The 24,904-nt window shown below is 45.1% G+C and overlaps 1 protein-coding gene across 1 annotated transcript; it reads left to right on the top strand.

Moving 5' to 3' along the window:
* Positions 1 to 197: 197 nt before the first annotated feature.
* LOC135057401 (RING finger protein 122-like) lies at positions 198 to 23,552 on the top strand. The gene is made up of 5 exons (XM_063963291.1): positions 198 to 340; positions 3,420 to 3,462; positions 11,905 to 11,946; positions 18,699 to 18,781; positions 23,176 to 23,552. The coding sequence occupies exons 1-5, from the start codon at positions 198 to 200 to the stop codon at positions 23,270 to 23,272; spliced, it is 408 nt and encodes a 135-aa protein (XP_063819361.1). The 3' UTR covers positions 23,273 to 23,552.
* The last annotated feature ends 1,352 nt before the right edge of the window (positions 23,553 to 24,904 follow it).

Genomic DNA, 24,904 nt, shown 5'->3' with positions numbered 1-24,904 from the left:
TTACTTTAAAAACAAAAGCATAGTCACTTGATAATATTAGTAGAATGGTTGTTTTCCAACCTGTCCTGTTGACCCAACACCTCCCTACCATCCCCAACCCAACAACACAGTTTTCTGGATCAGGCAGAGGCAAACAGTCCATTAGTCTGAATCCAGTTTGTTACTCTCACCCAACCTCTACTATATAATTATACAGAATGTCTGCAGATCGCCCTGTGCAGAGGAATAATATGACCAAGGAGATGGCCCGGGTCGTGCCGCTGAACCTGTTCATCTTTTTCTTTGGCGCTGGATTTCTTCTACTCATTTTCTGTCTCGTGTTCTGCTGCTACTTTCTCAGGTAACCATACAGCGCACATCACTCAGTCTTGTTGTCTCTATATATACAGTATATTGTTCATGCACTCAATTAGCTATGCATAAAAGTAATGACAATGGAAGCCATATAAACATTCTGGGCACTGCCGATGTCAGACACAGTGCAATGACTTTCTCCTACACCTGAGTCTAAGAGGTCTATGTACTAAAGCCTTGGATAAAGATAAAGTGGTCAGAGATAAAGTGCCAGCCAACCAGCTCCTAACTGTAATTTTTCAAACCCAGCCTGTGACATGGCTGATTGGCTGGTCACTTATCTCCGTCCACTTTATCTCTTTCCAAAGCTTAGTAAATAGACCCCTAAGCCACACTGCACGTGTCCACATAGTGAGCGCACAGAATCAGAGCTGTGATGGAGGCACGTGGCTTTAGAAATGTCTTGATAATGTATTGTACATCCTGGGCGGTTACAGGGAGGTGTCTTAGCAACGCACGGAGATGGTCTGTCTTATGGTAGTATCGCAGGCATGACGCTGAAACCGGTCGCATTAAAGACGCTCAGCTGCTGATGTAGGAGGCTGTACTTGGAAGGAGAAACTGCACCTGCGATAGAGCTGATGTAAATTTCTATAATGCGGCACATCTAAGGACACACCAGGCTGTATTTCAGAATATATACGGATGCTGCCAGTGGGCGTCTCAGTCCTTGCATGTTCGGACTCTCGATGTACACCAGGGAAGAGCTTTGTAGTGGCATTAGCAAAAGTCCCAGACACGACTGGCAAAATATGCAAACGCTCCAAAACTCCTTGAAAATACGCCCCTATTGCTTTGTGCTTCTGACTCTTCTGGGCCTAAACGATTTACTGATATTGCCATCATGAGATGGTGTTGCCTATATCCAGTAACTAGAACCCCACTGGATTAAACAACTGTGTGCATGCACTCAGAGGCGGGGCAGGGCTTACTGCTGTCCTGTACTGGCCCCACCCCCAATTACATGATGTCACACGAGGAGGCGGGCTCAGCAGCAGAAAGTGGAAAGCTGTCCAGATACTCCAGGTGGGTTACTGGCCGCAGTCTATCCAGGCAGCCTGCTAACCAGATACAGGGGCTGTGGGTCAGCGAAGAACCCTGTGCCCTGGACATCAGCACTGCTAGCCCACCTCTTTCTACGGCCCTACATGTTTGCTGCACATGCACATTTGGCATTAACCTTTTGTGAACATGATTGCACTAAATGGTAGTTTCCCCCTGCAGATTTTCAAGGAAGAGATGTAGCCTTAATATTTGTTAACAGGATCCAGCTTATTACAGTAGATCAATGTTGTGACTAATACTACAGTTTAGTGCTTCATTATTTATACTCTAACTTTAATACAGTTTACTGTGGCCTCCAAATTAAGTATATTGTAGATAAAAATATGGTAATCGCCCATGACACAGGCGTCACATGACTTTGATGGCCTGTCATTTGAGGAAGGATACGGTTACCTTGAGTGCAGTCAGCTTGTGCAGCTGAACCAATTTCCCCTCCTTAACCCCCAAAAGCCCTGCAGCATAGTAGGCCCTGGGCAAAGCAATGCACTGTGGCCCCTACACACCCATTCACATTATCCATTTTAAACAAATCATAATATGACCTCCTGTGGTTCTACGCCTTCTCTCTACATGCTTCCATACAGTGAATGGCTATTGGCACTCCAGCCATCCACCAATCAGCATGCTGACACCCATTCACTGTCTGGCTGCAGGCTGGAAGGCAGGTAGAGAAGGCTGCCTCACTGCTCTGATGGTGTGTCCACCATCCACTCCTGCTCGAAGGACCCTTACATTTGTATGGCCCAGGCCTGCTGCTGCCTGCCACCAGGGCGGTGTTACTAATACCCCTTTTCCACTAGCTCAAAAAACACGGGTAAATGCACGGCTGGCGCGCATTTACCCGTGTTTTTTGCAAGTGGAAAAGGGTAAACCCGGATCAAGTGACCCGTGAATCCTACCCGGCTATCTACCTGGGTAGGACACGGGAATGATCCGGGTAGGGTTGTAGTGTAAACGGGAGCCGTGTCGATGCGACACGGCTCCCATTTACACTGTATGGAAGGGCGGTGCTGGGAGATCATGTGATCTCTCTGCGCCGCCCCTGCCGCGTCACTAGAAGCGTCACCAACCCGGCATATGCCGGGTTGTGACTGCTGATGGAAAAGGGTCCGAGCACGGGTCGCAGCAGGGGGCAGCTCCCGTGTCAGGCTCCCGGCTGCGACCCGTGCTCGCAGGTGGAAAAGGGGTATAAGAGACACAGGTTGATATTAGACATAGGCATATGGAGGAGAAAGGAGGATACGGTGGTGGGGCGGAGTTGCCAAGCTGTATGTAAAGAATCCGCATAGATGGCAAAGAGGCCTGACCTTATGGGTAGGGGATGGCTGGGACACGGTTTGCACAGAAATACCTGCAATAAGTGACAGTTGTATAATTAACATGTACCAATATAATAATTCAGCAATTACATTTATGTCCAAAATAAATTTTCAACCATGATTAAAATTAGTATGTTCGTTGATATTACACAATATTTGAGCAAAAAGTGGATCATGGGGTCCAACTTTAAATAGCATCGAAAGAATACATAAAAACTTCCAGAATTAGGAAGTTAATTCATTTAATTTCACGTCATCCATCCTGTATAAAAAAGTAGTAAGTGCGACCATCAGAATCAGGAATGGAGTACTGCAAATATATATGATGTGATAATACTTACAAGCGAGGGGACTGAGGAAATGGTGGTGCATGGAATGTGAAGAACATAAATATTTCAATAAGTTAAAATCCAACTTAAATCTTAATTTTCATTTTCAGATATGATCCATTTAGGTAAAATATGTGTTAATCAGGCTCCACTGTAGCTTTTGTTAAGTAGCAAAGTAATAATAATAATAATAATAATAATATTATATTATTATTTTGCAAATTAATACATCTCATGTACATCAATGAAATATTGGTTATAGAATAACAGAATATTCTCATTCACCAGTGATTATCCTGCTTTTACTGTATTGCCATCTGTAATGTAAAAAATAATATTTTATTCATTTTAGACTTAAGCAGCAGGAACATTACAGGAGACGCGGCTATAAGAAGGTAATATGCAGATAAATCTTTTCATAAATGGGTATTTTATGTTTGCTTTTGTACTTTCTCCATTTTGTGTTCCCCCCCCCCCAAGTTTTACACTAAAATGAAAATAGTAAGTATAAATGTATGTGTCATATGACCTTCTCTAGCTCATAAAATGCCAAGGCCAAGAGCCAAATGGAAAAAATGTCTGTGTACAATGTTTCCAGACAGATGAACAAACTATTCTTCATATTAAGATTTACAATGTGAAGTAATCATTTTAGGGTATATAAAGGTGTACATATAAGATTGCTGGGTTATTAGGGCCTGATTCAGATTTGTAAGGAATTGCACAACCCCAGGGAAGCAGCTGCGAAATCCTTACAGACAGAATGCAAATGCAGCAGGAGGGGTCTGTGGACACCTCCTGACAGAATCTGCGGGATCCGAGTTATGCGCCTGAGGTTGCAGCATCGTATCGTTATGACTCGCAATGTAGACGCGGTTAGTCTGCATAAGCTGAAGCTATCTCAGACTGGCCAAAGGATCTGGACAACCAGGTCCAGGATGTCTGTGTCCGACAATGCAAATCTTGGGCCCGGCATGCCTTCAAAACGGGGACAATGAGCCCCCATTTTGAAGAACGGTGCCGTGTGCTGTCCCCAATCCACTCCCAAACATTGCTCCCAAACATTGCAGCATATCAATCATGCTGCATCTATCAGGGGGCTGCGAGCAAGGCCCATTCTGCACATGCGCAGACCCCCAAACATCGGATTTGTATGTAAACCATTATGTAGAAATCTGAATTAGGCCCTTAGGGGGTAATTCAGATCTGATTGCAGCAGCAAATTTGTTAGCTAATGGGCAAAACCATGGGGGTCATTACGAGTTGTTCGCTCGTTGCCGATTTTCGCTATGCTGCGATTTGTTGCAAAATGCGCATGCGCAAGGCACGCAGGGCGCATGCGCTAAGTTATTTAACTAAAAACTTAGTAGATTTGCTGTGGATTCTGCGACGCTTTTCATTCGCACTGCTGATCGGTGAATGATTGACAGGAAAGGGGCGTTTCTGGGTGGTAACTGAGCGTTTGTGCTAAAAAACGCAGGCGTGTCAGGGAAAAACCCGGGAGTGTCTGGAAAAACAGGGGGAGTGGCTGGACGAACGCAGGGCGTGTTTGTGACGTCAAACCAGGAACTAAATGGACTAAGCTGATCGCAATCTAGGAGTAGGTCTGGAGCTACTCAGAAACTGCAAGGAATTATTTAGTAGCAATTCTGCTAATCTTTCGTTCGCAATTCTGCTAAGATAAGATACACTCCCAGAGGGTGGCGGCCTAGCGTGTGCAATGCTGCTAAAAGCAGCTAGCGAGCGAACAACTCGGAATGAGGGCCTATGTGCACTGCAGCTGGGGCAGATATAACATTTGCAGAGAGATCTATCTCTCCCTGCACATATTACATCTGCCCCCCCCCCCCCCCCCCCTGTAGTGCACATGGTTTTAGCCATTAGCTAACAAATTTGCTGCTGCGATCAGATCTGAATTAGGCCCTTAGTGTTATATGAAAGAATGATTATAACAATGTCCATGTTTAATCTTGTGATATTAAATTAATACATTTCATGTTATAAAAGCTTATAGCCTACTTTTGAAAAAGCATTTCATGGAGATTGTGAAGGTAAAACCTACCTATAAAAATGACATACATCCAAATGTAAATGAGCCCCAAAGTTAATAAGATCTACTTGTTGAAGAAAAGACACTGATATTTTTCAGGATGTTTGTGTGTATTGTGTTTTACAAGAGGTTCCATGTACTGTAAGTGGCCACGAGAAAGCTTATGTAAAATGCATATAGCCATAGGGATCATCAGGGAAATGGCACTGATGATCCCATTTGATTGTATGTATCCATACCTCACAACTTTTGTGAAGCAGAAAGAGGGAAAAGGGGGTGACCTTGCAGTAAAGCCCTGATCATGAGCCACGCTCCCATTTCCCACCACTATGGGGGCATGGCCAGTGCTCTGTGAGCTGCTGGCATGCCCCCTGTCCCTCCTGTCTCCATGAATGCCCATGCGCACAGTGTCTACTTACCGCTGCTCTGCTAAGCAGAACAGCGAGTGACAGAGCCTCCCAACTGCCCCCCTTCCCCACCACCACAGACACTGCTGTCTGTGGTGGTGGGAGAACTGTCCCGCAAAAATCAGGACAGTTGGGAGGTATGTGTATCTTTGATTTCTTTTTCCCCAAAGAATGTAACAGCTGCATAATGGGGGTAGGTGCAATCAGGGAGATTCCTGGTGTATTCAGGGAGTTTGCTACAATTTCAGGGGTGGTATTCATGTGACCGCCGGTCTGCTGACCGACAGTCACATGACCTCCTCCACCATCCCGCCGGCTCAGTATCCCGATGGCCGGCATGCCGACCAACAGGGACTATTTCCACTCGTGGGTGTCCACGACCGCAGGTCGCCACCGAGCCCGCAGCGTGGTGAGCGCAGCGAGCCCGCAATGGGCTTGCTGCACTCGCCCCTCCCCGCCGGGATCCCGGCGTCGGTATGCTGCCGGGATCCCGGCGTCGGTAAGCTGACCGGCGGTCAGGAGACCGCCGGTCAGCCATACTACACCCAATTTCAGGGAGTCTCCTGCAGAAATTGTGAGGGTAGGCAACTATGCCCAATGTTCTGTACTTCACAAGATTTTTAATCTCTGTGTAGTACTATGATCCCCCCTTTCTCGTGTCAAAGCAACTACAAAGGGGAAATTCTAGGTACATTTACTACTCAATTCGAACCCCTGCAGTGCTTAGTACAAGTTCCACTCTGCAAGGTTTAAGTACAGATAAACAATATGCCGGTACTCACCTAACGTTACACAAAGTTACCTAAAGGTGATACATGATTTATAGCAGCTTTCACATTCACATTAGCTGACCAGTCTCATTAGATTTAATCACATACAGTATGATAGAGTGAGACTGTTTTTTAATCTACCATAAGATTTAATATTTGATTGAAAAAGAACATCTCCAGTCTACAACCTATAATAAACCAATTACACAGATCTATTTAATTTATTACTCTGAAACCCCATGAGCCATCATTTATTTCATCAACCACAGAAACCTCCTCAAGGATGGACTTTTCAGATTCAGACACATTTGAGGAATTAGGCTGAATTGAATATGAAGACAAACACTGCAAAGCAATGACACCAGGGCCGGAATACAGGGGAGAGGGGAGGGGAGGGGGTGGCTACTCACATTTGTAATGGGCAGGCTATACTGATGCTGCACTATCAGCTGCATTTCTAAAGAGGAGGGGACCCGTGGGCAGATTCCGTGTGTGGGCCCCCTCCTCTCCCGTAGCTGTCACCGCCGCTGCTAGCGCTCTCAGCGCTGAGACTCTGGCACAGTGCCAGAGTCTACAGAGCGTGTGCAGGACTCCAAAAAATGGCCACTGCGCCATTTTTCCGGAGTCCTGTGCATGCGCTGTAGACTCTTGCACTGTGCCAGAGTCTCTAGTGACAGTGCGCTAGCAGTGGTGGTGACGGCTACGGGAGAGGAGGAGGCCCACACACAGTTGCCGATGGAAGCCGGAAAGGTAAGTATAGGAGAAATGGGTGCAGTGTGTTCGGTGTGTGCCCCCTCTGGACCCAGGGGTCCGTGTGCACCCATTATAGATACGCAAGTGTGCACTATATACACCAATACTGGCACATGTAAGCTCACCAGTCTCCGCACAGATCCCGGCCAGTCTAGGGGGTAGAGGACACCAGTAGCCACCAGCAGCTATCCAGAGGGGTCTGGGCATGGCCTGTGTGGGAGGGGTGAACACTGGACCCCATCCCTCTGCTGGCGCACAGTATATATAAAGGTGCTGAGCTGATTATCTGCCTCCTCCTCACCTGCAGCCCCAGCACCAACCGCTCTTACCTTCCAGTCACTGCACTGCTCACCCCACACAGTCAGTTTGACTCATTACAATGCCGCTGACTAAAGTCCCCTTGGAACGGGGATGCGGCCAGTTGCACCCTCAGGGCGACTGCGCTTTGTGCCAAGCACACACGTAGTTACGGCCCTGACTGCTGCTACTTGTTGCAATATATTGTGGGTGCAGTATATGAAGGAGAGGGGGCCCTGTATATAGGGGGCACTATTTGGAGAGGTATGGGTGTGCAATGTGTATATAGAGGCAGTATATGGTGGGGGTTGCAGTGTATATAGGGGCAGTATATGGTGGAGGGTGCAGTGTACATAGGGTGTATGTTTGTCGAAGGGTGCCCTACAGTGTGACTAAGTGACTCTGTGGTGCCGACGGCGCCACAGAGGTGAGGAGCAGCATTAGTCGTTATAAATGGCAATTGCCACAACAAAAACCTACCCCCCCCCCCCCCACTTTCTCTTTCCAGCCACCTTTCTTCATATGCAGCAAGTGTGAAGCAGTCAGATCAATATTTTTTTATTTATTCATAACATCTCCCTACAGTATCACTTTCAGCTGTGGCAGCCTCTAGTGGCCGCCGGTGCACATAACAGAGGTGAGGAGCAGCCTTATTATATAGGATAGATATTATATTATATTATAAGAGCATAAGTATGTTGAAGGCAACTGCTCACTTTTGGCTTTCTTGCTTCCTTTAAAGTCACTATGGGTTTTCCAACCAATGTTAGATTAACCCCTTCCCAGCCACCCATAATAGATTGTCATCTACATTCTAACGCATGCATTTTTTTTTCTCTCTCACTAGACAGGAAAGTGTTAATAAAGATTGAGAAGGTTTTTTTTTCTTTATTTTAGTCAGGTCTATCTTACTGCTAGTATTAGTAGTGTGTAAGTGTGAAAATGCGTTCCGTATGTGTGCTCAAATGTCAATTTGCAAATGTCCTTATTTAACACTATTTATAGCACACAGCTGCTCATTCATTCCTGACAGGCTGCAGGTCTCCATCATAGTGGCAGCATATGTTCTAAGTTATCTGCAGTCAGATATAACAAATCAGAACCTGCACTGTTTCAAAATCCATAGTTTTAGAATCTTCATTGAATACTGTGTACATTTCACAATTATGTTACAGTATGTGCTATTTTTATATAAAGGTGTAAGCAACCATTAATTTATAGATTTTCATGTTATACTTCAAAGAATGGCTAAGATTTAATACACTCTTGTAGTCGATGCAGTGGTACGACGGCACGATCTAAAGGGGGATACACCCTAGGTGATTTCTGCCTAAAAAATAAATAACGACATAAATGAGTATTTTAGGTGATGGAGCTTGCTATAATCAATAAGCCCCGGTCACTCATATGCAATGCAGTCAGTGAGTGGGGGTGTAATAATGGGGAATGGGGACCTGCTACATTCAGTGAGGAGAGCTCTGATCTAAAATGCAGTAAACGACTGGTGTAAGAATGGAAGAGGGGACATAGGTGGTCATTCAGAGTTGATCGCTAGCTGCCGTTGTTCGCAGCACAGCGATCAGGCTAAAAAGCAGTACTTCTGCGCATGCATATGCGGCTCTATGCGCACGCACAACGTACTTTCACAAAAGCCGATGCAGTTTTACACAAACTCTAGCGACGCTTTTCAGTCGCACTGCTGGCCGCAGAGTGATTGACAGGAAGTGGGTGTTTCTGGTAGGTAACTGACCATTTTCGGGGAGTGTGTGGAAAAACACAGGCATGTCAGATACAAACGCAGGCGTGCCTGGGGAAACGCAGGCGTGTTTGTGACTTCAAAACAGGAACTAAATAGTCTGAAGTGATCGCAAGCTAGGAGTAGGTCTGGAGCTGCTCTGAAACTACACAATCTTTTTTTGTAGCCGCTGTCCGATCCTCTCGTTTGCACTTCTGCTAAACTAAGATACACTCCCAGAGGGTGGCAGCTTAACGTTTGCACGGCTGCTAAAAGCAGCTAGAGAGCGAACAACTCGAAATGAGGGCCTTGGTGCAAACAGTGAAGGGGAAAAGTAATATACTTTAATAGAATATAAGGAGGAGAACAACAAATAATATAATGGACATAAATCAGGAATGAATGAAAATATAGTGCTATGGATTGTTTGAGGAAGTCGATATCCCATGAGGTTTGAATCCACCGCTGGCAAGATTTATCAAATTGTCTAAAGAGAACACCTGAAAGCTCATTGGCTGCTGTGGGTATCTCCACTTGTCCATCTAGAAAGTTTTATACATCTTCCTATGTGAGAAGTGACCTTGATTTAAGATGTACGATGCACACAAACCCTTGCACCCGGGACACGGGGGGAAGTGGACACACTCCGGAGTATAGGCCCTTTAAAATGAAGGAGAGTATAGGCCCTTTAAAAGGCAAGTTGGGAGTCTTAAGCAAAAATGATAATGACATAGCAGACACACTAAATGAGTTTTTTTCAACAGTATTTACTAGAGAGGACCCAATTCAGGGACTAACACATAATCTCAATAATGAGAATATCCCACTGATAGGTACTTATTTATGCGAGGAAGTAGTCTGTGACCGATTAAAACATTTAAAGATTAATAAATCACCAGGGCCCGATGGTATTCACCCAAGGGTTCTAATGCAGCTTCACTCTGAACTTGCAAAACCGCTATTTTTGATCTCTAAGGATTCAGTAATATCAGGTATGGTTCCCAAAGACTGGCGTATAGCGGAAGTAGTGCCTATATTCAAAAAGGGAAGTAAAGCTGAACCAGGTAATTATAGACCAGTTAGTCTTACATCTATAGTGGGGAAAGTATTGGAAGGTATTCTAAGAGATAGTATTCAGAAGTTCCTTGAAGTCAATAAGGTAATTAAAAGGAATCAACATGGGTTTATGAAGGACAGATCCTGCCAAACCAATTTACTTGGCTTTTATGAAACAGTAAGCTCAAACCTAGATCAGGGTAAAGAGGTGGATGTAATCTTTTTAGATTTTGCCAAAGCATTCAACACTGTACCACACATGAGACTTATCTACAAGCTAGAACAATCAGGGATAGGAAGCACAATATGCACTTGGGTCAAAAACTGGTTAGATAATAGGGAGCAGCGCGTTGTGGTTAATGGATCTTTTTCAACCTGGATTGAAGTGCTAAGTGGTGTGCCGCAAGGCTCAGTATTAGGACCGCTATTGTTCAATATTTTCATTAACGACCTAACAGAAGGTCTAGAGAGCATGGTGTCAATTTTTGCAGATGATACCAAATTGTGTAAAGTTATAAATACGGAGGGGGATGCTGAGTCGCTTCAGAACGACTTAGTTAAATTAGAAGCTTGGGCAGCGAAATGGAGAATGTGCTTCAATACAGACAAGTGTAAGGTAATGCACTGTGGTAACTGGTAACAAGAACAAAAATAACACCTACCTACTAAATGGGGTAAAATTAGGGGATTCTGTACTGGAAAAGGACTTAGGTGTCCTCATAGATAGCAAACTAAGCAGTAGTACCCAAAGTAGGACTACAGCAAAGAAGGCTAATAAGATATTAGCATGCATAAAACGGGGAATTGATGCTAGGGATGAGAGTATTATACTCCCGTTATATAAATCACTTGTGAGGCCACACCTTGAATACTGTGTACAATTCTGGGCACCTTACTACAAAAAGGATATCCTGGAGCTAGAAAAGGTTCAAAGGCGGGCGACCAAACTAATTAAGGGTATGGAGACGCTGGAATATGAGGAAAGGCTTGCAAGACTAGGCATGTTTACACTGGAAAAGAGGAGATTAAGAGGGGACATGATCAACATTTACAAATATATAAGGGGACATTATACTGAACTTGCGCAGGACCTGTTTTTGGTTAGATCAACACAGAGAACTCGTGGACACTCGCTCAGGTTAGAGGAGAGGAGATTCCACACAATATGGCGTAAAGGCTTTTTTACGGTAAGGACGATACGTGTTTGGAATTCCCTGCCTGAGGGAGTTGTAATGGCAGACTCAGTCAACACCTTTAAGAATGGGTTAGATAAATTCCTAATGGATAAGGATATCCAGGGTTACGGGGCATAGTCACGCATTATGGTTATTATAAAAAAGAGGGGTAAAACGTAACGGCAGTTATCAACTTCAGTCAAAATTTTCTACAAAATAATCGTGCATAGGAGACCACAAATAGGTTGAACTCGATGGACAATTGTCTTTTTTCAACCTTAGATACTATGTTACTATGCACAAGTCACTGGGAAAATGGAGCAGTGGGCATTTTCCCGAGGTTTTGTGCATGAGCAGTGGGAAAATCACTGGGAAAATGGCCGCTGCACTAGTTTCTGGCACAGCATTAAGGTCTCCTAGTGCTCAGAAACTACCGTGCTGCCGGCTAGAAAGGAGGGGGCCCAGATGAAGACTGCACATTGACCCCCTCATCTCTTAATACACCCCTGGTTAGACATTCATATCCTAGAACATATTGCCCCATAAGTGCTGCTCTGAAGAATTAACTCATGGAGCTTTTTACATTTTTTGTAGGTGGTCTTAAAGGACAAAGCAAAGAAATCCAACCTGGTTGGGGTACGTGTGAAATCTTCTAAATAAATATAGATGGTGGTCAGTGTAGGTTAACAAAATCTGCAAATCCTAATAGACTACGTATAATAAAATGAAAGAGGAAGAAGTGGAAAATCATACAGTTAATAAAGTATAACAAAATGTCTACTTGAAGAAGCTGCACCTCTTAAATACAGCATAAAGTCACTATATCAAATTTACTCCAGCTCCTAAAAACAGACGCTGGAAGTGTTACCTATAGCAACTAATCAGACTTTAGCTATCATTTCTCTATTGCGTTTTAGAAAAAGATAGATAGAATCGGACTGATCACAATGGGGAACATCTCCACTTCTGTGTTTTAGAAACTTTAGTAGATCTTTCCACCTTTTCTGGGGTGGAAATCAAGACCAGCTCTCATCAGACTGTCTGTAACACTTTGAATATTCACCAGGGGTCATTGGAGGGTTCAAGTCCTATAGTCCAAATGATTACACAGACACTGCGCTCTCACATTGCTGAGTTACAGGTTTCAGTTTTTAAGTTTGAAGCAAAATTATTCACAATGGATTCTTCTCTATGTATTGTATTTATGTGTTGTATGTATGTATGTATGTATGTATGTTGGTATGTATGTTGGTATGCATGCGTGGAATTTGGTCAAAAAAATCTCACAATTGGTTGTTACTTCTAATGAGGTTGTGTGATCAATTTAATATACAACAAATCCTTATTGTCCTATACATCTCTGTGTGTACAATCAAGTGATTGAAGGGAAGATTTAGTAAACATTAAAAAGTGCTGGTGTTGACAGCAACCAATTATATTGTAACTATCATTTAACTAGTTTTTACCTTCTATAAATATAGGTAGATGCTGGTTGCTCTGGCCAACACCTCCACTTGTCCACTTTATAAGGATGATAAAGATCTCCATCTCAGACTTGTGATTGGTCTCCTCACTCACACACTGCATCAGCCTCCTTTTACAGTACTTGGGCATGGCCAAGAGTGAGGGGTGTGGCTATTTAATGTCACAGTAGTAAACAGGTCAAGTCCTGTATATGACATCAGTTATATAATTGTTCTTCATACCTTTCAATGTAAAAGTGTAATGAAAAGAATGTTTAAATAAGAATTTACTCACCGGTAATTCTATTTCTCATAGTCCGTAGTGGATGCTGGGGACTCCGTAAGGACCATGGGGATTAGCGGCTCCGCAGGAGACTGGGCACAACTATAAAGAAAGCTTTTAGACTACTGGTGTGCACTGGCTCCTCCCACTAAGACCCTCCTCCAGACTTCAGTTAGGATACTGTGCCCGGAAGAGCTGACACAATAAGGAAGGATTTTGAATCCCGGGTAAGACTCATACCAGCCACACCAATCACACCGTATAACTCGTGATACAATACCCAGTTAACAGTATGATAACAACTGAGCCTCTCAACAGATGGCTCAACAATAACCCTTTAGTTAAGCAATAACTATATACAAGCACTGCAGACAATCCGCACTTGGGATGGGCGCCCAGCATCCACTACGGACTATGAGAAATAGAATTACCGGTGAGTAAATTCTTATTTTCTCTAACGTCCTAAGTGGATGCTGGGGACTCCGTAAGGACCATGGGGATTATACCAAAGCTCCCAAACGGGCGGGAGAGTGCGGATGACTCTGCAGCACCGAATGAGCAAACTCAAGGTCCTCCTCAGCCAGGGTGTCAAACTTGTAGAATTTAGCAAACGTGTTTGACCCCGACCAAGTAGCTGCTCGGCAAAGTTGAAGAGCCGAGACCCCTCGGGCAGCCACCCAAGAAGAGCCCACCTTCCTCGTGGAATGGGCTTTCACTGATTTAGGATGCGGCAGTCCAGCCGCAGAATGTGCAAGCTGAATCGTACTACAGATCCAGCGAGCAATAGTCTGCTTTGAAGCAGGTGCACCCAACTTGTTGGGCACATACAGGATAAAGAGCCAGTCTTTCTGACTCCAGCTGTCCTGGAAACATAGATTTTTAGGGCCCTGACTACATCCAACAACTTGGAAGCCTCCAAGTCATTTGTAGCCGCAGGCACCACGATAGGTTGGTTCAGATGAAAAGCTGATACCACTTTGGGGAGAAACTGGGGACGAGTCCTCAATTCTGCCCTATCCATATGGAAAATCAGATAAGGGCTTTTACATGACAAAGCCGCCAATTCTGATACACGCCTGGCCGAAGCCAAGGCCAACAACATGACCACTTTCCACGTGAGATATTTCAAATCCACGTTTTTCAGTGGCTCAAACCAATGTGACTTTAGGAAATCCAACACCACGTTGAGATCCCAAGGTGCCACTGGAGGCACAAAAGGGGGCTGAATATGCAGCACTCCCTTAACAAAAGTCTGAACTTCAGGTAGTGAAGCCAGTTCTCTCTGGAAGAAAATCGATAGAGCCGAAATCTGGACCTTAATGGAACCCAATTTAAGGCCCATAGTCACCCCTGACTGTAGGAAGTGCAGGAAACGGCCCAGCTGAAATTCCTCCGTTGGGGCCTTCCTTGCCTCACACCACGCAACATATTTTCGCCATATGCGGTGATAATGGTTTGCGGTTACTTCTTTCCTAGCTTTAATCAGCGTAGGAATGACTTCCTCCGGAATGCCCTTTTCCTTCAGGATCCGGTGTTCAACCGCCATGCCGTCAAACGCAGCCGCGGTAAGTCTTGGAACAGACAGGGCCCCTGCTGCAGCAGGTCTTGTCTGAGCGGTAGAGGCCATGGGTCCTCTGACATCATTTCTTGAAGTTCCGGGTACCAAGCTCTTCTTGGCCAATCCGGAACAATGAGTATAGTTCTTACTCCTCTTCTCCGTATTATCCTCAGTACCTTTGGTATGAGAGGAAGAGGAGGGAACATATAAACCGACCGGTACACCCACGGTGTTACTAGAACGTCCACAGCTATCGCCTGCGGGTCTCAAGACCTGGCGCAATATTTTTCTAGCTTTTTGTTTAGGCGGGACGCCATCATGTCCACCTGTGGCTTTTTCCACCGGTTTACAATCATTTGAAAGACTTCTGGATGAAGTCCCCACTCTCCCGGGTGGAGGTTGTGCCTGCTGAGGAAGTCTGCTTCCCAGTTGTCCACTCCCGGAATGAACACTGCTGACAGTGCTAACACGTGATTTTCCGCCCATCGGAGAATCCTTGTGGCTTCTGCCATTGCCGTCCTGCTTCTCGTGCCGCCCTGTCGATTTACATGGGCGACCGCCGTGATGTTGTCTGACTGGATCAGTACCGGCTGGTTTTGAAGCAGGGGTTTTGCCTGACTTAGGGCATTGTAAATGGCCCTCAGTTCTAGAATATTTATGTGCAGGGAAGTCTCCTGACTTGACCATAGTCCTTGGAAGTTTCTTCCCTGTGTGACTGCTCCCCAGCCTCGAAGGCTGGCATCCGTGGTCACCAGGGCCCAGTCCTGTATGCCGAATCTGCGGCCCTCTTGAAGATGAGCACTCTGCAGCCACCACAGCAGAGACACCCTTGTCCTTGGAGACAGGGTTATCAGACGATGCATCTGAAGATCCGGACCACTTGTCCAACAGGTCCCACTGAAAGGTTCTTGCATGAAACCTGCCGAATGGAATCGCTTCGTAGGAAGCTACCATTTTTCCCAGGATCCGCGTGCAGTGATGCACCGACACCTGTTTTGGCTTTAGGAGGCCTCTGACTAGAGATGACAGCTCCTTGGCCTTCTCCTCCGGGAGAAACACTTTTCTCTGTTCTGTGTCCAGAACCATCCCTAGGAACAGCAGACGTGTCGTAGGGACCAGCTGTGACTTTGGAATGTTTAGAATCCAGCCGTGCTGTTGTAGCACTTCCCGAGATAGTGCTACCCCTACCAACAACTGCTCTCTGGACCTCGCCTTTATCAGGAGATCGTTCAAGTACGGGATAATTAAAACTCCCTTCTTTCGAAGGAGTATCATCATTTCGGCCATTACCTTGGTAAAGACCCTCGGAGTCGTGGATAGACCGAACGGCAACGTCTGGAATTGGTAATGACAATCTTGTACCACAAATCTGAGGTACTCCTGGTGAGGATGGTAAATGGGGACATGTAGGTAAGCATCCTTGATGTCCAGTGATACCATGTAATCCCCCTCGTCCAGGCTTGCAATAACCGCCCTGAGCGATTCCATCTTGAACTTGAATTTTTTTATATATGTGTTCAAGGATATCAAATTTAAAATGGGTCTCACCGAACCGTCCGGTTTCGGTACCACAAACATTGTGGAATAGTAACCCCTTCCTTGTTGAAGTAGGGGCACCTTTACTATCACTTGTTGTGAATACAGCTTGTGAATTGCCTGTAACACTGCCTCCCTGCCCGAGGGAGTGGTTGGCAAGGCAGATTTGAGGAAACGGCGGGGGGGAGACGTCTCGAATTCCAGCTTGTACCCCTGAGATACTACTTGAAGGATCCAGGGATCCACCCGTGAGCGAGCCCACTGATTGCTGAAGTTTTTGAGACGGGCCCCCACCGTACCTGGCTCCGCCTGTGAAGCCCCAGCGTCATGCTGTGGACTTAGAGGAAGCGGGGGAGGACTTTTGCTCCTGGGAACTGGCTGTATGCTGCAGCTTCTTTCCCCTACCTCTGCCTCTGGGCAGAAAGGACGCGCCTTTAACCCGCTTGCCCCTATTGGGCCGAAAGGACTGTACCTGATAATACGGTGCTTTCTTTGGTTGTGAGGGAACATGGGGTAAAAATGTAGACTTCCCAGCTGTTGCTGTGGAAACGAGGTCCGAGAGACCATCCCCGAACAGTTCCTCACCCTTATAAGGCAGAACTTCCATGTGTCGTTTGGAATCTGCATCTCCTGTCCACTGCCGAGTCCATAACCCTCTCCTGGCAGAAATGGACATTGCACTACTTTTGGATGCCAGCCGGCAAATATCCCTCTGTGCATCCCTCATGTATAAAAGTGCGTCTTTTATATGCTCTACGTTTAGCAATATAGTGTCCCTGTCTAGGGTATCTATATTTTCTGACAGGGAATCTGACCACGCAGCAGCAGCACTGCACATCCAGGCTGAAGCTATAGTCGGTCTCAGTATAACACCTGTGTGTGTATATATAGATTTCAGGATAGCCTCCTGCTTTCTATCAGCAGATTCCTTCAGGGCGGCCGTATCCGGAGACGGTAGTGCCACCTTCTTTGACAAGCGTGTGAGCGCTTTATCCACCCTAGGGGATGTTTCCCAGCGTGACCTATCCTCTGGCGGGAAAGGGTACGCCATTAGTAACCTCTTAGAAATTACCAGCTTTTTATCAGGGGAAGCCCACGCTTTTTCACACACTTCATTTAACTCTTCAGATGGAGGAAAAGCTACTGGTAGTTTTTTCTCTCCAAACATTATACCCTTTTTTGTGGTACCGGGGGTAACATCAGAAATGTGCAACACATTTTTCATTGCCTCAATCATGTAACGTGTGGCCCTACTGGAAGTTACATTAGTCTCATCGTCGTCGACACTGGAGTCAGTATCCGCGTCGACATCTGTGTCAGCCATCTGAGGTAGCGGGCGTTTTAGAGCCCCTGATGGCTTTTGAGACGCCTGGGCAGGCAGAGGCTGAGAAGCCGGCTGTCCCACATTTGGTATGTCGTCAAACCTTTTATGTAAGGAGTCGACACTATCGCGTAATTCCTTCCACAGCACCATCCACTCAGGTGTCGACCCCGCAGGGGGTGACATCACATTTACAGGCATCTGCTCCGCCTCCACATAAGCCTCCTCATCAAACATGTCGACACAGCCGTACCGACACACTGCAAACACACAGGGAATGCTCTGACAGAGGACAGGACCCCACAAAGCCCTTTGGGGAGACAGAGAGAGAGTATGCCAGCACACACCAGAGCGCTATATAACACTGGGATCCCACTATCAATGAGTGTTTTCCCTTATAGCTGCTTCAGACTGCAGGGGAGAGCCAGGGAGCTTCCTTACAGCGGAACTGTGAGGGAAAAATGGCGCCAGTGTGCTGAGGGAGAAGCCCCGCCCCCTTTTCGGCGGACTTTCTCCCGCTTTTTCTGGAATACTGGCAGGGGTAATTTTACATCTATATAGCCTCTAGGACTATATATGATGTATATTTGCCAGCCAAGGTGTCATATATTGCCCTCAGGGCGCCCCCCCCCAGCGCCCTGCACCCATCAGTGACCGGATTGTGAGGTGTACATGAGGAGCAATGGCGCACAGCTGCAGTGCTGTGCGCTACCTTGGTGAAGACCGAAGTCTTCTGCCGCCGATTTTCCAGACCTCTTCGTTGCTTCTTGCTCTGTAAGGGGGACGGCGGCGCGGCTCCGGGAACGAACACCAAGGTCGGGTCCTGCGGTCGATCCCTCTGGAGCTAATGGTGTCCAGTAGCCTAAGAAGCCCAAACTACCACCTGTTAGGTAGGTTCGCTTCTTCTCCCCTTAGTTCCTCGCTGCAGTGAGTCTGTTGCCAGCAGATCTCACTGTAAAATAAAAAACCTAAATATACTTTCTTTCTAAGTGCTCAGGAGAGCCCCTAGTGTGCATCCAGCTCAGCCGGGCACAAGAATCTAACTGAAGTCTGGAGGAGGGTCTTAGTGGGAGGAGCCAGTGCACACCAGTAGTCTAAAATCTTTCTTTATAGTTGTGCTCAGTCTCCTGCGGAGCCGCTAATCCCCATGGTCCTCACGGAGTCCCCAGCATCCACTTAGGACGTTAGAGAAAATATTATTAAAGTATTTCTGAATTCTATCCACAGCAAGTGTGTGCAGTGTGTCTGGAAGAGTTTAAAGTGAAGGAAGAACTTGGCTTGTGTCCTTGTACTCATGCTTTCCACACCAAGTAAGGGCCACTCAGGAATGGTGTGCAGTGCTCAATGCGAGATGCAGGACCTGGGCCAGTCTGCGCACACAAAGCATGCTGCATGCAGCACAAATTGTGATAAGGCCAACTGCTAACAAGGCAGTAATTCTTAGGGAGGTTTTGGGTTCTAGGAAGTAAAAAAAAAAAAAAATGTAGGTGATTAAACCAAATCAGATATTTCAGGGCTATTCCCATTCAATGAGCGTATTAACCACACTGCGCCCATGTATAATTATTTAACTCTCCAGGATCCCCCATCGGTGCTGCAGCAATAAATCCCTTGAAAAATGTCCCCAGAACATGGCATGTGCCATGTTTCCGGAGACCAGCGCATGTGCAGTAGACTCTGGCACTCAGGGCCTAATTCAGATCTGATCGCAGCAGCAAATTTGTTAGCTAATGGGCAAAACCATGTGCACTGCAGGGGGGCAGATATAACATGTGCAGAGAGAGTTAGATTTGAGTGGGGTGTCAAACTGAAATCTAAATTGCAGTGTAAAAATAAAGCAGCCAGTATTTACCCTGCACAGAAACAAAATAACCCACCCAAATCTAACTCTCTCTGCAAATGTTATTTCTGCCCCACCTGCACTGCATATGGTTCTGCCCATTAGCTAACAAATTTGCTGCTGCGATCAACTTTGAATTAGGCCTTCTGTCAGTCTACTGCGTCGATGAGAGGAGGGAGCCCCCTCCTCTAGTAAACCGTCCATGGATCAGAGATATTATAAATATGGGGTGTGGTATGGAAGGTCGACAGTAACTAGGTCGACATGGTCTAGGTCAACAGGTCAAAAGGTCGACATAAGTTTTTTTTATGGGGGGGTTTTGTGTCGTTTTCTTTGTAGAGTGACCGAGAACCCCATGCTTCGGGCAGGTTACCGTTTCCAATTGTAGTCCACGTGGACCGTTAAGTATGAAAAGGTTCAAAAAAAAAGGAAAAAATTGTGAAAAACTCATGTCGACCTAGAACATGTCGACCAATAGTGGTCGACCTAGAGACCGAATCCCATAAATATGAGACAAATTACACACAGTTGTATAAAAAGGTTTGGGCGCCCTTGTTTAAAACATACGTTTCTGCAAATCTCTGAATGGAAAGATGTAGAGTACAAACTCAGACATGACGTGCCGGATGTAGTGCTGCCCAGGTTCGGGGCCGTGCAGGATGCCGGCCAAACTCTGACTTTCTTTTTTTTTTTTTTTAAAGGGGCAATCACTTACAAGGCATGGTTTTGCTTTGTGATTGCCCATTTAAAATAAACATCCGAGTTCGTCCGGATCTCACACGGCCACCGTACCTGGACGGCATTACATCCCGCCCAACATATTTAATGCACAATTAAAGTTTATTCACTGAATTTACCAGATTAAAAAAACATAACATTGGTCATACTTATCAGTCAGTCTTGGTAACAACTACGTTGTATGAAAGTACAGCTTCCAAACGTTTCTTTAAGACCAGCTAAGAATCTTTCTTCTTTGCAGAACTATTCTAGCTCGGAATACATCTCCTTGCATAAGTTGCATGTTTTATATTTCCCCAGATAATTTTATTAATCTTCAAGTCTGAAGACGGTGAAGACCTTCTAAAATCCTTAATATTTGTCCCTGAGTACATCCATGCTAGATTTATAGGCATATCGTATCTGCACTGTTGTTTTGTTACAGTATTTAGGAGATGTACTAAGCTTTGGAGAGAGATAAAGTGCCAACCAATCAGCTCCGGTCATATCTCAAACACAGCCTGTAACATGGCAATTAGGAGCTGATTGGCTGGCACTTTATCTCTCCCCAAGGCTTAGGACATACCCTGTGGGGTAGATGTATGAAGCAGCGATACGAGTGGAGAAGTGTGCCGTGGCAACCAATCAGCTTTGACGTAGGCTTTTATCAAGTGCATTTTATAACATTATACATAGCAGCAGATTGGTTGCCATGGCAGACTTCTCTACTCTTATGGGCCCTACACACATGCCGATATCACTGCACGATATGAACGATCTCGTTCATTAATGAACGAGATAACGTTCATATCGTGCAGTGTGGAGGCACCAGCGATGAACGATGCGCGGCCCCGCGCTCGTTCATCGCTGGTGCTATGTCGGCTGTGCATGCAGGCCAATATGGACGAGATCGTCCATATTTGCCTGCAAGTCTACGGAGCCGGGTGACGGGGGGAGTGAAGAAACTTCACTCCCCCCGTCACTGCCCCCCCCCCCCCCCCCCGCCGGGTCGCCCGTATCGGCGGTCGGGCAGCTCGGCTGCACATCGCCGAGTGTGTAGGGCCTATTAATCACTGCTTCCTCAAGTCTTTTCTTGCTTCAGTTTCTTTATTAATTCAGGGATTTTACCATCTAGGATTTTGTGCTTTGTTCAATCTGTTCTGTCACAAACTCTCTACAGAATATCAGATCCACCTCCATGCTGGACATATGTAAAGATGTTATTTTCCTCAGATATTAATCTTTTTATCTCTAGATGTATCTTTTGTGGTTATGGCCAAAAAGTTAATATTTTGTTTAATCAGTTGACAGCACTGTGTTCAAAAAGTTTCTGGTCCCGAAGAGTATTGTTTTACCAATGTTAGTTTTTGTGTGGAGGTCACAGGAAAGGCAACCTTTCCATTTTGAGTAGATCATTTGTGTGTACAAATCGCTACTCCAGTGTCAGGTTAATCTTCTTGCAGACCAGAATTTCCAGATCTTATCCCCACTTCAACAGTGTCCCCATTAACACCCAGTCAATAATTATAATTTTTTTTTTATAAGAGATGAAATTTAAAGCTTTGGATATCATGCAGTATTATTTCTATGCTTTGTAACTATAATGACCTTAAGTTTCCAGTCAGCTCTTTAGAAGAACCCAATAGTTGTTGAGAGTAGGTACGAAACAATGAGAAGTTTGAAGAGTGTATTTAAATGTAATAAACTGGTTGCTTATCACCTGTCTAAAGCTAGCCAAGCATCTAAAGATCATATTTTCAATCAGCCAACGAGTTGGCTGGTTGGAACGAATATCTGGTAATGTATGGGAGCAAATGACAAATAGCCATTTGCTCCCAAACACTGGAAAGCTGACAAAAAGGGTCAAAAAAGTTTGTTAACTCACAATTTAAACCAATGACCTTATTCGTCTGTTGTCGGTATTTGGGAGCAAATTACAGATTGTTATTTGCTCCCATACAGTTACCAGGTTTTCATTCCAAATTTAGCCTGCTGCGGCGGTTTCTAAACACAGTCCACCTTTCACCCCAACAGTCATGGTTTTAAAGATATCTATTCTTAGGCACAGGTGAATTCAACAGTACCTCTGTCAGTTTGATTATACCATTTGTGCACAGGCAGGGACATCTTTAAACCCTGGACTGTTTTGAGGCCATGAGGACTGTGCTTGGGAAACACTCACCTAATGGCTCAAGTAGTTAAGGATTTAAAAATCAACAAAAATAAAAGTATTAATCTACGAGTTGCCTGGAAGGGTGCACACTTTCACACGACACATTTGAGTTCCATATTAATTTATTTTTAGCAATCTGATAAATACTACAAATAGCACAAGTATTACAATGTGCACAAATGGCATTTTTAAAGTTTGTACACTGCAGAGGTTGTGTTCATTTTTCATTTAGAAATTCACTGAAACATACACTTGGACCAGGGGTGCCCAACTCTAGCTACACTTGTGTTTTTATACTTACTATAGTTTTCAGAGTTTACAGACGGTTTCTATGTATAATATAGAAAGATTGATAACCTTATTGTATGCTATTTGGGATCAGCTGACCTGTGTGCATATTTTTCAGTAACAATCCCAGGCTGAACGTGCTAGAACCCCCCCCCCCCCCCCCCCAATAAAAAAACAAAACCGTCAAATGTGATGAATATATGCACGCTAGACAAATTAACTATGCTTCAATTCACATTCAAACATGCAAATATTAAGTCATTATTCAGAGTTTATTACAGTACTTTAACACTTTGGGTCCTGAAAAAATATCATGTATTCAGGATATACACCGTGGCACTACAATACGAAACCCTGCTCCAGATATGGGTGCAAGATTATTGAAATCTCTTGAGGTTTAGGTAAATGTAATAGGGTCAGGGTTTGTCGCAGGTGCGGGATGTCGGCTGAGATTGACTGTATTTTGAAAGCGGCAACCTGGTTTTGCCTTGTAAATGATTGCTGCTTTAAAAATACGTCCATTCTCAGTGTATATTCCACACCTCCGGCAATCTCGGACCCTATTACATATACCCCAAAGTATGGTTTGTTGTATATAAATTATGTATTTCCAGGGCAGAGAAATGTTTGCAGAATTATTTGACTTAACACCAACAATTTGATGATTTACTCCTTGATCCCTACAGGTGCCTGATGAAGTGGTTGGAGGTGCGAAACGCATGTCCCATGTGTAACAGAAACATTTCATTGCCAATACAGAGACCTTCCTTGGAACCCATGTGATGAGGTTACTTGCTGTAGGGCCACCCAGCTTTAGCTTTTATCATATGAAGTGTAATGTGAGGCGACAGTAAAATGTGGACGAGGGAAGGAAGATGGACTTGTCTGTTAGGGCATATGAAAGCTAAATATGCATGATGGCAGCAAGGTCAGGGCTGGCTGGTCTGTGGCAGATTCAACCATCCACACTTGGGAAAATATTCAGTGGTATAGATGCATCCTCAGGTCACCTGGGGTAAGGAGGGGGAGCAACAGCTCACGTGATTGGTTACATAAAATTTCCATATAGGGGTTTGATTGAAAAGGTAGCGTGCACAGCGAGTCACAGACATCAATCAGGGAGTGTTAGCCGTGACCAGAAATAGATTACGAGACCATGAAGCAACACTCAAAGAAACACGAGACACGCACGAGTGCTGAAGTTGGTTAAAGGAACAGAAAATGTAAAAAGGAAATGGCATGCTGTAGCGAGGATGGATAAGGCAAAGAAAACATAAGATAAGGAGGAACAGATTATGCAGGAAGTGCTGTAAGAATATGGCCTGATTAATGAAATAATAGCAGTGTGCAGGGACTCAGGCTGAGCCACTGATCTATCCAGCTAGTCACTGCTTATTTCAGGAATTCTGGGAAAGTAGGTGGTTAAAGGAAAAGAACAGTCGACAGAGCTGACTGCTCACCACAACCCCTTTGATATACGTCTTTTAGTATTATTTGTGATGAGAAAGATCAGGATTGTACTTGTACATTGTACATGGACAAAGACTAATTGCAGAGTGTGAGAGAAATAAAACCCGTGGTCAGGATTGTACATTGCTTATGCCACTTAAGGGTGTGTACACATGGTGAGATATTTTCTTTCAATTTTGACTATATATAGTCAAAATTGCAAGAAAAGTTAGTGCAGATCGCAAGGTGAAAGTCACCTTGTGATCCCGATTCGGTCCCGCCTGGTCGGCATCGCAAGAAAAATAAGAATTTACTTACCGATAATTCTATTTCTCATAGTCCGTAGTGGATGCTGGGACTCCGTAAGGACCATGGGGAATAGCGGCTCCGCAGGAGACTGGGCATAAAAGTAAAAGCTTGAACTAGCTGGTGTGCACTGGCTCCTCCCCCTATGACCCTCCTCCAAGCCTCAGTTAGGATACTGTGCCCGGACGAGCGTACATAATAAGGAAGGATCTTGAATCCCGGGTAAGACTCATACCAGCCACACCAATCACACCGTACAACCTGTGATCTGAACCCAGTTAACAGTATGATAAACGAAGGAGCCTCTGAAAAGATGGCTCACAACAATAATAACCCGAATTTTGTAACAATAACTATATACAAGTATTGCAGACAATCCGCACTTGGGATGGGCGCCCAGCATCCACTACGGACTATGAGAAATAGAATTATCGGTAAGTAAATTCTTATTTTCTCTAACGTCCTAAGTGGATGCTGGGACTCCGTAAGGACCATGGGGATTATACCAAAGCTCCCAAACGGGCGGGAGAGTGCGGATGACTCTGCAGCACCGAATGAGAGAACTCCAGGTCCTCCTCAGCCAGGGTATCAAATTTGTAGAATTTAGCAAACGTGTTTGCCCCTGACCAAGTAGCTGCTCGGCAAAGTTGTAAAGCCGAG

Source organism: Pseudophryne corroboree, chromosome 3, assembly GCF_028390025.1.
Source record: "Pseudophryne corroboree isolate aPseCor3 chromosome 3, aPseCor3.hap2, whole genome shotgun sequence".
In the NCBI taxonomy this organism is placed as follows: Eukaryota; Metazoa; Chordata; class Amphibia; order Anura; family Myobatrachidae; genus Pseudophryne; species Pseudophryne corroboree.
This window is presented reverse-complemented; position numbering and strand designations above follow the sequence as displayed.